The 14,591-nt window shown below is 44.2% G+C and overlaps 1 protein-coding gene across 2 annotated transcripts in view; it reads right to left on the bottom strand.

The window, feature by feature from the left end:
• MYO5B (myosin VB) overlaps positions 1-14,591 on the bottom strand; it is a 390,752-nt gene that overhangs the window by 45,966 nt on the left and 330,195 nt on the right. For both annotated transcript variants that reach the window (XM_064379193.1, XM_012440811.2), the window contains exons 23-26: positions 7,205-7,289; positions 5,810-5,958; positions 4,553-4,672; positions 2,493-2,633 (exon numbers count right to left, since the gene is read on the bottom strand). In XM_064379193.1, coding sequence (XP_064235263.1) covers positions 2,493-2,633; positions 4,553-4,672; positions 5,810-5,958; positions 7,205-7,289 — 495 coding nt within the window. The remainder of the gene's footprint in view (positions 1-2,492; positions 2,634-4,552; positions 4,673-5,809; positions 5,959-7,204; positions 7,290-14,591) is intronic.

The following is a 14,591-nucleotide window of genomic DNA, read 5'->3' as shown; positions in this document are numbered from 1 at the left end:
TGTTTCCAGCCCTGCCACCTGGGGATAGAACATCTCCAAGGTACCAGGGTCTGTTTTGCCTCCACCAACACCAGTGGTACAGGAGGCTGTGGCTGTCCAGGGTCCGGATTCAACCTGCTGCCCTGGTGAGAGATCTGCACTTGTGTTCTATGTAGCATGGATTTGCCATGTGTCCATGGATAATGCTGAGTGCGTTGGAGTCTCAGAAGTGGAGATCACCTACTCAGACTCAAAGGGCTCTATTAAGATGGGCTGGTGGTCATGTTTTTAAGTGGGCAGCCCATAGGAATCACCCTATTGGCCAAGGTGACTTTGCCAGGCTTGAGAAAGGGAGGTGGCTGGGTGGGAGGTCAAATGCACTGACCACAGACTGTCATAGAGGCCCCACCCTCACAGCAACTCAGTCACTCCCATACAGATGGTACATTCCATGGGCTTCCCTGCCGTTCTTCACTCAGTATGTGGCCTCTCTCTGCGGCTGAGACTTGAGCCATGTCTCCACAGAATGAAGACCCAGGTAGCTCAGGATCCCTCTTTGGACCAACAGCGAATCCAAGAACTTGACCTTCAAAAACTCCATTTCAGGGTGCTGTAGAGGGATCCCACACCCTCCCCCAACCCACTCCTGTCTTTCCTTCCTTAAACTGTTAGAAACAAGGCCATTCTCCCTAAAGAGAGATCCTTAATACACACAACAGAGCTACGGCCCAAGTCTAGAGTTCTAACTATCATTCAGTGATTATTTTGGAGGAAAAAAGATACCCTTTTTTATTTGGAATCAAGAGAAGTTCTAAAGCCAAGATTCCAAAATTCATTGGCATGTCTGCAATGGGGAGCCTGGAGAATGAATCTTTAGGTACAGCTGGATAGGCTAAGCACTTGTATGTCAGGCACTGTCTGATGTCATCTGTGCAGCTTTTCAGAGGTTTGATTTGCACTTGCTTATTAGGCAGCTTTCCTGATAACTGAACGAGGCATTTAGAAACCTAATCTTTTTACTTTCCATTCTGAATCAAATCCACCTGAGAGATTTAAACCCATCAGCAAGATTTACCTCCCCACTTACTGCTCAGGGGAAAAATATACACACACATGCACACATAAGAATTTGCTAGCAATATAGATCAGAATCTGTATCACACTTGATTGCAAAGGGAACACAGGTGTTGCAAAAAATGACTGGGCACAGAGGTGGGGGAAGGCGTGGGGACTGAGAACATGGGGTAGGTGTCGAACTCCACAATTAGTAATTTGGCCTGAGAACATACAAAAGGCCTTTTTCAAGCCCACTATGAGGTCAGCTGATGATATAACCCACGGCAGAACTGGCCTTGTGCCCTTTAGAAGTGGTCCTTCTATCTTCAAAGAAATAAATGGTTCTTTCCTTCTCAGCACTGCTATATTCAATGGGTTCTCTGCTCCTATAGCACCAACCTGTTCACACTCAACTTTGCATTTACTTAAGTGCTACCAATGCTATTTTTTTACTTTTCACCGGTGTTACATCTGGTTCTCCCAAACTAGATTTTGACTTCCTCAATGGCTGGGGATTTCTCTTACATTAATGAACATTTCGTGTAGCTACTACGTGCCTGGCACTGGCAAAGTTCTGAGTGCAGCATAGGTGCCCACTAGGTCCTTCAGATGGAACGATTGCTTTTGGGGCTTTTTCCTTTTTTTTTGAGACGGAGTCTCGCTCTGTCACCCAGGCTGGAGTGCAGTGGCACAATCTCAGCTCACTGCAACCTCTGCCTCCCAGGTTCAAATGATTCTCTTGCCTCAGCCTCCTGAGTAGCTGGGATTGCAGGCGCATGCCACCACGCCCAGCTAATTTTTGTATTTGTAGTAGGGACAGGGTTTCACCATGTTGGTCAGGCTGGTCTCGAACTCTTGACCTCGTGATCCGCCTGCTTCAGCCTCCCAAAGTGCTGGGATTACAGGTGTCAGCCACCACGCCCAGCCTGCTTTTGGGGCTACTAAGATTTCAAACAACATCCTTTCTAGACCCAAGAGGCTGTTGATAATCCAGACTGAGGCAAGGGTATAGCCATGGGAGAGGAGGGTGAGTGACACACACTCGGTCTGCCTCTGACCCATAAAGGCTGAACCCAAGCCCCTGCCAGATCGCAGGTATGGAAGGGCAATAGGTTATCTGCACAAACATTTGACTTCTGCTGTATTTATACTCTTATTACACACCCTGGTCCTCCTGGCAGGGAGCTCCCCTCCTTGCAAGTAGGTGATGATGCCACAGACTTCCCCGCAGCTTCACCAACGGAAACCCGGGGCACAAGGGAGCTCACTCCTATTCAGCTGGGTGGAGTAGGGGCGCTCAAAGACTCAGCCTGACTCCAGTGCAATAATACGGAGCCCTCTGAGACTTGGCAGGAGCATGATCCCATGTGGTTACACCTGCCATGGGAGCCCTGGGGGCATGAGCTGGATTGTTCTCTCATCCCAGCACCGTAAGAGCACTGCAGCCCCTCACCTACCTGGACTTTCTTGCTGTCCTGCTGTTCTCTCTTCTCCAGCTGCACTTGCAGCTTCTTCCTCTCCTGCTCCAGCTCCCGTACTCTCTTCTGCAGCTTCAGGAAGACCGTCATGTCCATGGCTGCCTTCTCCAGGCCGATTTCCTTCAAAGGAAGACAGGCGCAGAAAAAAGGTTTCCCTAAATACACGCCTTAAGGGAACACACAGCACCTCACTGCCTCCCTCTCGATCAGCCATCTGTCTCCCCTCTCCTCCAAAACATCAATTTGCATCTCAAATACAAAGCCAATGGCAACCAACTAGCATTTCTCATATCAGAGTTGGTGTTCCAGGCTCATTTTCTGTCCAGATAACATCTCAGCCATTTATATTCCTCTTGTGTGAGCCACTTAAAATGACCAATCATATATTCAAAGAACAAATGGATGAAAACACAGGCACTTTCTTTGGGAGTTAAAAGAGCTCACTTTCGGAAAATGGTCTCACAGCAGAGAAACTACAAAACTTGGGACATAACGCTTCCTGGTGAAGAATCAGCGTGGTTACCAGTCACCGGAATGCACTGTCAACCAACACTGATTGCACCTTCAAACGGAATCAGTGCTTGCTCTGCCGTGGAACCTATTTATCCAACAGATCTTAAAGCATCTATTTCCCAGATTTTGTTCCTTTTGGATTCATGCTTGGGTTTGCCCTCCAGGACTCTAATGCGTGGGGACAGAGGTGTACAAACATGTGTATCTGCCTGTGAATGGGTAATGTGTATGAGCACATCCACGTGGATTTTTAAGCACATGTATGTACATGTGAGACAACAGAATTTGGTTCCACCAGGATTTAATGAGTGCTTCATGTTTAACTGGGACTGGACCACTCTTGGCGTCCTTGAAGAACATAAACCCAGTGATGACAATGCTCATGTCTACATGTAGATAGTCAGACATACAAATACTGGGGTGATAAGCCTGGAGTTGAGGCTGACTGAAGCCTCCAGGGGGCTAGACTTAGAAGACTGCAATGCAAAAGCAAGCGCCTCAAGCCAGCACTCATGCAAGGCTTACTCAGGGCGCCCAGCAGCCAGCAAGCCATGAAGAACTGCACAACAGGAGAACTTCAGTCCTGGAGATCCGACCTCCTCCTCTCCCTCCACCCTCTGCTCCAGCATTCTCTATCACTCGTGGGCTTTTATTTTGCTTTATAGCACTTAGCAGTACCTGCAGTTTTATCACGTTTCTTCCCTAACTGCTTATTGTCGAGCTCTCTGTCAAACAAGCTTCCTGAGGGCAGGACTTCTCTAGCTTAGTCACCACTGTTTTTCTAGCACTGACCAGCAGAGCCTGCATAAAGATATGCTCCAAACCCATTTGTGTTTCTTCTGTCTCTCTTCCATGTCTATCTCCACAGGCTTTATAAGGTGGGGTGTGTGTGTGTGCGTGTGCACGCGTGCATGCACACGTGACTGTGGTTTTCTTTTCAAATGCCAGAGGAAAAATGTTATTTTTTGTACCTTTGACAAAATTACACACAGACCACACAGTCCACTGTGTGGTACATTTAGTGACTGATTCTAAGAGGCTATTACCAACAAAGATACAGTCACCCAGCATACTTTCATTCCAAATATTTGTTGTTTTGAGTTTTATCCAGCTTCTAAGTGAGGGGGGAAATTTTCTTGTGTATTTATAGATATTACTATATGCACTGTGATACCAAGTAGGGATGATAAATTGTGTCTATTTTAATGACTTAGCTGCTCCTTCTTAAACCAGCTATTTCACCTCTCTGTGTCAGTTTCTTGGCTTTTCAAGAGGAATCAGAGGTCCTCTCTCCTTTCTGGATAGGGTATAAGGTGAACAATAACGTGTTGCTGTGGGCAGTAAGTATTGACTCCAGAGAACTGCCTCTAAACCCACTGGAATCCAAGTGATCCTGCTCTCAAGAATTAGCCCCTGGGCACTCTGGTCACCACCAGCAGAATAGTAAATCTCTCTTGGGCAGCTCCACAGAGAAAGCACACGCTCCCTCGGGAGGAGGACAGCAGCCAAGAGCCCGCATCACTCACCTCCACCTGCTGGAGGGCATCCTCAGTGTCTCCGATCTCAGATGTGGAGATGGAGGGGTAATTGGAGTCAGATTCTAAGCTACTTTGGTTTGATGGGTTCCGTCTATGACCTGGAGTTTGCTGTTCAATGAGAAAAATGTGATAGCTCATTAGAAACTAATGTTCATAAGAACTTACTCCTCATGGTGGCAGGCCCTAGAGTTATCCTTCTGCCTCATTTGTCAACAAGAATAGGCATCATCGCTTCTCAGAATGATGACTAAATAGAGCTAGTCCTATGAAACATTTCACCTACAGTTCTTACTGTAGCAATCCACTTTTCATCGCTTAATGAAATGCAAATTCCTCACACTTGGGCCAATTTCTCTGAGAAATCCTAAAAAAAACCTTTCACTCCCAGTCTTGCTTTTGACATACATAAAGGCAGTCACATTACCCACCTCCCCCTTGAAAAGAATGTTCCACATCTGCCCAGAATGGACCCTCCCTTCAACCTGCACTCCCTAAATTGTATGAAAATAGCAGTATATTAAAAATAGTTTACCACTTATACTGTTCATTTAAAAATACTTTTTTTCCCTGCATCTGATTTGGCTTTCAGTGTGAAAACTGAGCTTGGTAGGACAATTTTAGACTTCTTTGGATGTTCCTATTTAGCTTTTCTTCCTGGCTTCTATGCAATTAACTTACTCCATCTTGTTTGAATACTCATTTCTGGAGGAAATGTTTACATGGGGTAAAAAAGAATGACAGATCCTAAAATATCACAAAATTGTTCCTATGTATACTGCATCTCATCAGATTAGGAGACAGATTGTGTCCAGGAATGCTGGATTGTGTCTCCTAATCTGATGAGATGCAGTATACACAGACAATTTTATGATATTTTATAGGCCCTTGTGGGTCTCTCTGCCACGCACACGCTAATGAAGCTGAGAACTCCCACACACCATTACTGTTTCCACACAGGAATCTTCCCATCACAGGAAACAGGAAAGATAACACACTTGGGTGGAATGTTCCTTAAACTCATAACTGAGATCTTCACAAGACCCTGAAGTTGGAAAAGGAGCTGTCCGCAGAGATGGATCACCCAGCCCAGCTACTTTTGCCTCTCTGCAGTAATGGCAAGCACTGCGCATACAACACATGGACCGAACATCCCATATCAGAAGGCAGTGCCTGAGATCAGGGGGTCGAAAGCCAGACAGGAGCCAGGGGACCCATGCCACGGCACAGCAGAAGCACCCCGCTTGCCTTTATGATGCTCATCTCGTCCCGAAGGTTGTCATATCTCTGCTCCAACTGTGAATATTCCTTCACAAGGTTCTGGTACCGGGATCGCTCCTCCTCCAGCTCTTTCTTCATCAGGAGGTTTTCCTTCACAGAGTTCTGGGCAAATTCATCTGGAAAGCAACAAGCTAAGCTGCAGTTTTTCTGGATGGACTGCCTCACATGTACTGACTCACACTTTCTGATTAATATCTTATTAAGAGACTGCCCCTGACGAGCTCATCACCTACTGCAGAATTTATTACACTCCTCACCTACTGCAGAACAAAGGTGATGCTCATTACTCTGGGTTAGTATTCAGACAGGGAGAGAAAGAGCCTGCTCTCAGGGAATGGGGAGTGAGAAGTTGGCAGCGTAGGTGAGAATTCCGTCAGTTGATTCCCCAACTTCTCTTCTGCCAACTGTCACAGCAACTGCTGGCAGCATTCCTGGAAGAACCAAGGCTTATTCCACACTTCTTTTCCTAGTCCTGATCTTTCAGGTTTTTGGAGATTAAAGGAGACTGGGCTGAAAGGAGGGAAGGCAAACAGACAAGGATGGGCTGCTCCTCTGCCAAAACTTATCACTCACATTAATGGACAGAAAAGTGTTTTAAAAGGAGATTTAAAAACAGTTTATGTTTTCAAAAAGATGTGACATTGGGTGGGGCTGTGAGGTCATGTGGTTCCATTCTCTTGTGACATGATTGAGGACCCTGAGGACTGAAGAAGGGGATTTACTCAAGGTCACTCTGAGTCGCAGCAGAAACTGGGGTCTGTGGCACAGCTGAGTGGCACATGGGGACTGATGGCAGCCCAGGAGCTGGTGGGCTGACTTGGGATCTGATTCAAGACCCTCTCTTGAGCAAACATTAACAGATGACCCACTGGGTAGAAGGAACCATGACGGGCGGGTGGATATGAAAGACATGTGTGAAACCCAGCGGTGACGACAGCTCCTGAGCACTCGCTGCGTGTCATGCACCCTCCTAAGTACTTCACGTGCAGCCTCTTCCTCGTTCCTCTGATCAGCCCCCGATGTCTAAACCTCTATATCCATGTAGCAGATGAACAAAATGAAGACCTGCTCAAGGCCGCACAGAGGCACACGGCAGAGTCAGACATCGAGTGCAGGCCTCCCTGACTCCAAGTCCCATGTAGCACACTGTTCATTACACACGTCTCACCTCTTTAGACTCATGAGGTCGAAGGTCTTAGTAGGATCTTAAAGGTCATTATTCTTTTGTCATCTGCCTCTATTAAAATCCTCTCCCCTCTGTAGCCTCTAGTCTAAATGCATGTTTGCCAGGAGTCTTTGGGGGAAATCAGTGAGGGAAAGAGATTAAAACCCCGAATAAAACTCAGGTGCTTTGGTACTTACCTTTAGACTGGCACAGGATTTGGCTGTTGAGCTGTTCTTTCTCATCTTTCAAGAGAGCATTTTCTTGCTCCAGGTCTGCAACTCGCTGGAAGAGAGCAGCAGGGGAAAAAACGTCTCATGATGCTGGAAAGAGGAGAGGCTCCTCTTGTGGGATTTGGCTTTTAACCGGATAGGTGTAAAGGAGAAAATTGATTTGGTCGAAGCTTCTTTTGTTTTCAAGGAAAAATTGTGTACTGAAAGAAAAATCCCATTAAGACAAGATAGATGAGCTCTGTACTATTTTTGGTCACCTAATGTCCATAAAAGCATCATGAAAAGTCTGTCCCAAGCTCACATGCCTTGTTGAGGAACTTACAAAGGTAACAGGCTTTCATGTTTTTATATTTGTTTGCCCGTCGTACTAAAATTTGAGCTCTCAAATCTGAGTCTTAGGAAGGCCAAAAGCTCACAATGAACAAATTATCTCTGGTCTTCATCCCACTTGCTTTACCTGTCTATTGGACCAGGATAATTCAAATTCTGAGAAAGACGTGATGACTTGCTGTTGACATTCAACTGTCCAATCTAGTGTTGGACTTCTGATGACGTTGACAAAGAAAACCAAAATAAGGTGACTATTACCAGAAAAAAAAAAGGCAGAAAAGAAAAACTACTAATTAAAGAAAAATTGTGGTCTACTCAAAGACAAATAAGAATTAAAAGTGCAAAGTAAGATTTAAAAAAAAGTTTTGCTATTTATTACTGGAGCAATAATTTGTGTGGATTTTTAAAAAGTAAACATTCAACTGTGTTCTAAGAGAATCTGAAATCATTAGTTGGTATAGAGGAGCGGGGGAAAGGGTCTTTTGTAACATGGGGGCTACATTACAATTGATTCACCTTTGTACTTGGAACCCCTGGAGATTCCTTCTGCAGGAGGCCATCAAGTAATTTTCCCTACTAAAATCACATCCCTGCCTTTTTGACATAGATAAGGACATAGTTGAGCAAGGTAAAAACAGGCAGGAAGAGAACAAATAACACATGCCAGTGACTCCTCAAAATTCAGGCTTACAGACTTGAGATCTCCATTCCCCCAAGGTTGGCTGATCCATCACCATTCCCCACAGAATGATCTCTTGTGATCACATCCTAAGTGTGGTATATGGCAAAGACATCACGTTTCATAGCCACACAGACCCTGGGCTCTATCAACTTGCCTCCTCCTCTATAAAATGGAAACCCACTTCACAGGGTTTTTCAGTATTCAATGAGATGACGCATGTGAAGCACCAAGCAGAGGGCACTGCATAGGGCAGCTGACTGATAAATGTAGATGGTTCTACATTACTCTTACTGGGAATGAAATGGAAATACACACTTCAAAATCATTCCACCACTTACCAAAAATTTAAACAGTATCTACTCTTTACAAATTATCCCAAAAATTAGAAGAGGGAACGCTTCCCAATTCCATTCTAAGAGGTCAGTATTACTCTGATACCAAAACCAAAGACATCACAAAAAACCCAGAACTACAGCCCAGTATCTCTTATGAATATAGATTGAAAAATTCTCAACTAAATACTAGCAAATGGTTATGATAAAAACACTCAAAGAATAAATAGATGTAAACATCCTCAACCTGATAAAGAATCTATAGCTAATGCCGCACTTTATGGTGAAAGACTGAATACATTTCCCCTAAGATCAGGAAGACAAGGGTGTCTGCTCTTGCCACTTCTATTCAGCATTATACTGAAGCATCCAGAATGAAAAGGAAGAAGTAAAACTACCTCTGTCTGCAGATGACACAATCTTGTATATAGAAAATCCTAAGAAATTCACTTAAAAACTATTAGAACTAATAAATGAGTTCAGATTGCAGGGTTCAACTTCAATATATAAAACTCAATTATATTTCTATATATTTGCAATGAACAATCTGAAAAATAAATTAAGAAAACTATCCCACTATAATGGCATAAAAATACTTAGGAATAAATTTAACAAGTATAAAATTCATACTTGGTAAACAAAAAAGCATTATTGAAAGAAATTAAAGAAGATCTTAATAAATGGAAGGACATCCTGAGATAATAGACCAAAACACTTTTTAAGATGGCAACACTCCTCAAATTCATCTACGGACTCAATGTCATCCTTATGAAGATCCTGCGTGACTTCTCTGCAGAAATTAATGAGCTGGTCCTGAAATTAATATGTAATATCTAGGGATTCAGAATACCCAAAACAATCTTGAAAAAGATGAACAAAGTTGGAAGAATCACAGTTTAAAATTTTAAAACTTACTAGAAGATAAAGTAATAAAGACAGTTAGACACTGGCATAAAGATAGACACACCAATCAACGAAACAGAATTAACTTTTACAGTGACAGTCACTTGATTTTTGACAAGCGTGCCAAAACAATTCAATGAGGAAAAGAATAGTCTTTTAATTAAAGGTGCTGGGACAAATGGTTATCTACAGGGAAAAGAATAAAGCTGTACCACTACCTCGCAATATACAAAAGTTAACTCAAAATGCATTAAAGACTTAAATGTTAAGAGCTAAAACTATAAAACTCTCAGAAGAAAACAGCAACAAATCTTTGCGACCTTTGGATTAGGCAGTGTTTTCTTAAATACAATGCCAAAAGCTCAAGGAACCAAATTAAAAATAAATTCAACTTCATTAAATTTTAAGTTTTTACACTTCAAACCATCAAGAAAGTAGAAGGGCAACCCACAGAATGGGAAAAAATATTTTCAAATCACATATCTGATATACCAGTGGTCCCCAACCTTTTTTGGCACCAGGCATGAGTTTGATGGAAGACAATTTTTCCATGCACCAGGGTCGGCGGGAATGGTTTCAGGATGATTCAAACAATTTACATTTATTACGCACTTTATTTCTATTATTATTACATTGGAATATGTAATGAAATCATTATACAACTCACCATAATGCAGAATCAGTGGGAACCCTGAACTTGTTTTCCTGCAACTAGACGGTCCCATCTGGGGGTGATGGGAGACAGTGACAGATCATCAGGTATTAGATTCTCATAAGGAGTGTGTAACCTAGGTCCCTCACGCATGCAGTCACAATAAGGTTTGTGTTCCTATGAGAATCTAATGCCATTGCTGATTTGACAGGAGGCAGAGCTCAGGCAGTAATGCGAGCTATGGGGAGTGGCTGTAAATACAGATGAAGCTTTGCTTGCGAACCACTCACCTCCTGCTGTGCAGCCTGGTTCCTAATGGGCTACAGACCAGTACTGGTCTGTGGCTGGGTGCTTGGGGACTCCTGTGATACATGACTTGTAACATGAATATATAAAAATCACTTGCAACTCAACAACAAAGAGACAACCCAATTTAAAAAATGAGGCAAAGAACTGAAATAGACATTTCTTCAAAAAAGATATACAAATGGACAATAAACATATAAAAGGCACTCAATATCTTATTAGGGAAATACAAATCCCAGTTCACACTTACTAGGATGGCTATAATAAAGACAGACAATATCAAGTGTTGGTGAGAATATGAAGAAATCGGAATCCTCATATACTGCTGGTGGGAATGTAAAATGATGCAGCCGATCTGGAAAACATTCTGGCAATTCCTCAAAAGGTTTAACATAGAGTTGCCATGTGACCCAGCAATTCCACTCCTAGGCATATACCCAAGAGAAATGAAAACCTAGTCCACACAAAACCTTGTACACAAATGTTTGTAGCAGCATTATTCATAAGAGCCAAAAAGTGAAAACAACCCACATATCCGTCAACCAATGAATATAGTATATCCATGCAATGCAATATTATGTTAATAGAAAGGAATAAAGTGCTGATCCATGCTATGACATGGATAGCTCTTGAAAGCTTTATGCTAAGCAAAAGAAGCCAGTCACAAAAGATCACATATTGCATGACTCCATTTATATGAAATGTCCAGAACAAACAAATATCTGGACAGAAAGTAGATTTGGGGTTGCCTAGAGCGAGGGTGGAGAACTGGGCAAATGGGTATGCATGCTAATGGATACAGAATTCCTTTTTGTGGTGATGAAAATTTTCTAAAATCAGACTATGGTGATGGTGGCAAAACTCTGAATATATTTTAAAAACCAATGAACTGTATACTCTAAATGGGAGAACTGAATAGTATGTGAATTATATTCAATAAAGCTGTTTAGGAAATCATTCCACAAACAAAGCATTCTATTAAGCATTGCACACTGTGCTAGGTGTGGCAAAAGATACAAAGTTGAGTAGCAAGACAGGCTTCTAGGTTTTGGTCTGAGTGGCCAGCCTCTCCAATATGATGAGCAAGACTGCACTGACTGACACAAGGAACCGCCTCACCCTTTCTAGCCCAAGTCACGGGATCCAGTCATCTTCCGGAGGACTCGTCTCAACCTGTGTAGAAAGAGTCTCAAGAAATGACATCCTCAGTACAGTACCACGACACATAACGACTAGCATGTGTGCAGTGGCAGAGGGACTCACTGTGACTACTGGGATTGCAACCTAGAAGATGACCATGTGGAGTGGAGGACAGATGACCATACGGACCCGAGGACCCACCTGCACCCCCATCAGAGAATCACCTTCCGAACTCTTCTAGACTTTATGGCATTAAAACCAAGAGAGGTGGCCCTAGGAATGTGGACTAAGCCAGCAGAAGCCTGCATGAGGTTTGAATTTCAACTGGTTACAATGCTTAAATGCTATCTTTCCTTCCTCTCCTAGTTTTAAATTAAGCTCAAGGCACCCAGAGATGGGTTAAGGGAGCAGCTACCCCACCCTCAGCATCATGTAGAAAGGGGCAGGAAAAAATGGCAACAGGCTGGAGCCCAGGATTGAGGTCACTAGCTCTCCCCACCCAAGGAACTCAAATGGTAGCGACTCTCACTTACAGGTACCTCAGCCACTCTGGGGAGCTGCTGATGGATCTGTAGTGGCCTTACATTAGGTTTGTCCCTTAAGGTCCCATATAGAAAATTAAGATACACAATACTATCAAGCGCTTGCAAAAAGCTCTAAGCACTGTATCAATATCTTTATTTTTTTATTTTTTATTTTTTTTAAGACAAGGTCTCATCCTGTTACCCAGGCTGGAGTGCAGTCGTGACTTGACTTCCCTGGGCTTGGGTAATCCTCCCACCTCACCTCCTGAGTAGCTGGGACTACACGTGCATGCCAACATGCCTGGCTAATTTTTGTATTGTTTGTAGAGATGGAGTTTCGCCATGTTGGTCAGGCTGGTCTCCAACTCTTGGGCTCAAGTGATCTGCCCACCTTGGCCTCCCAAAATGCTGGGTTTATAGGTATGAGCCGCTGGTGCCCGGCCAACATGCTTAATGTTCTAGAACTCCTTCAAATTTCAAGGTGTTTTCCAATTTTTCTTTCCCCTCAAGTGGAGCAGACTGTTTGTTTCATCCATTTATCTGTGGATGGGTTTCCATGAGTTACAAGGAGGAGGCTCTGATGACAGTATTTTCAAAAGTCATCCAGGTAATTCTGAGGCTCTAGAGGTTGAGAACTGCTGGTCTTATGTCTTTATACCCAGCAGAACTCCTCATCCCACAAGTAAATGATAAGCATAGTCAGGGACTCTCGGTATGGAGAGTCAGGCAAAGGGGGTGGCTTTCTCCCCACAGGAGGTCAAATCAGATAAAGCTGATAAAAACGTACAAGCATCAAACTAGTCATACCAAGTTGTTATTCTTTGGCAATGTATTGCCTATAATAATTAATGCAACAGACGTTGTATGCCTTCAGAGGCTAAAATGTGACTTGGTGATGAGGGCAAGGTACAGAAGAAAAAGCACCGAGAGTGGCAATGTTTTATCCGTATAGGCACGTCCTCACCAAGCCTAGTTCTGGCCTCCGGTATGACACAGGGCAAGGCTGTCACTCATCCATCATACATTTCCTGATACACCTCTCTGTACCAGGAGCCTTGCCAGGACTAGGGGATGCCAAATGAGACAGACTGACTCATGGTAGCTAATATGGTTTGGACATTCATTTCCTCCAAATCTCGTGTTGAAATGTGATTCCCGGTGTTGGAGGTAGGGCCCTGTGGGAGGTGACTGGGTCATGGGGGTGGATGCCTCATGAATGCTGTAGCACCATCCCCTTGGTGAGGGATGAGTTCTGACTGAGTTCACGTGAGATCTGGTTGTTTAAAAGTGTGTGGCACCTCCCCACTCTCTCTTGTTCCCATTGTCATCATGTGATGCCTGCTCCCCTTTCACCTTCTGCCATGACTGGAAGCTCCCTGAGGCCCTCATTGGGACAGATGCCAGCACTACACTTCCTGTACAGCTTACAGAACTGTGAGCCAATTAAACATTCTTTACCTATAAGTTATGTAGCCACAGGTGTTTCTTTATAGTAATGCAAGAACAGTCTAATATGGTAGCTGCCCTCAGAGAGTGTGCAGCCTGGTAGGGGTGAGGGACAGGTGCATACATAGTAATGATACCAGTAAGGGCTGTAGCAGCTTCCTATAAAGCAAAGATTTTCAGCCTTGACACTGTCAACATTCTGGGCTGGATAATTCTCTCTTGGGGGAGTGGGGGACTGTCCTGTGCATGACTGGGTGTTCGGCAGCATCCCTGGCTTCTACCCACTAGATGCCAGTATCACACATCCTCCTCCCACCTTCAGTTTGTGAAAACCAGAATGTCTCCAGGCACTGCCATATGTCCTCTGATGGCAAAATCACCCCTGATTGAGAACCACTACAAAAAGGTGATTTAGAAGGAAAAGGAGGTAGCCTCAGAGCCCATGAAGTCTTCACAAGAGGCGGGGGTCATCTGGATTAGGCCCGGAAGTGGGATGTCTCAGGCAGCTGAGGGGAGGGCCATTCTAGGTGGAAAGAACAGCAGTTGAAAGGTCTGGAAGGAGGAGGGACACGGGTTTGGAAATGTGAAGAGTTCTACGTTGCCAAAACAGGAGAACTGAAAAAAGGCAAGGCTGGGTAGGTAGAGGGAGTGAGAATCAGCTTGTGAATGGCTTCTCTTCCTTTATCCCAAGGAAACACTGAACTCCTCTTATTCTCCTAACTTGACCTGGGTGGACCCAGCTCCTCTCCCCAGCCTCTTCCTGCCCTCCAGCTTCTGCCTGAACATTTCACTGTTTCTTCTGCCAGGCTCTGTCTTATCAATCCTTCACTGGTTAATTTCTTCTTATCATTAGCTCTTGACCATCACTCTCCTGGGAAACCTTCCTACACCACGTGGGTTGGTGGGGGTGCCCCCGTGCTCAGTATCCTGCTCCGATGAGGCCTGCACGTCTCTCCGGAGCCCGCGGGACAGCAATGCTTCCTCACGCACATGCCTGCTCAGCCTGGACCAGAGTCCTCAGTATGGACCAAGAGGACCA

The sequence above is a fragment of the Aotus nancymaae genome, unplaced genomic scaffold, assembly GCF_030222135.1.
Source record: "Aotus nancymaae isolate 86718 unplaced genomic scaffold, 86718_ANA_hifiasm-v0.15.2.pri h1tg000020l, whole genome shotgun sequence".
Lineage (NCBI taxonomy): Eukaryota > Metazoa > Chordata > Mammalia > Primates > Aotidae > Aotus > Aotus nancymaae.
The sequence above is the reverse complement of the archived record's forward strand: the minus strand, read 5'-3'. Positions and strand labels throughout refer to the sequence as shown.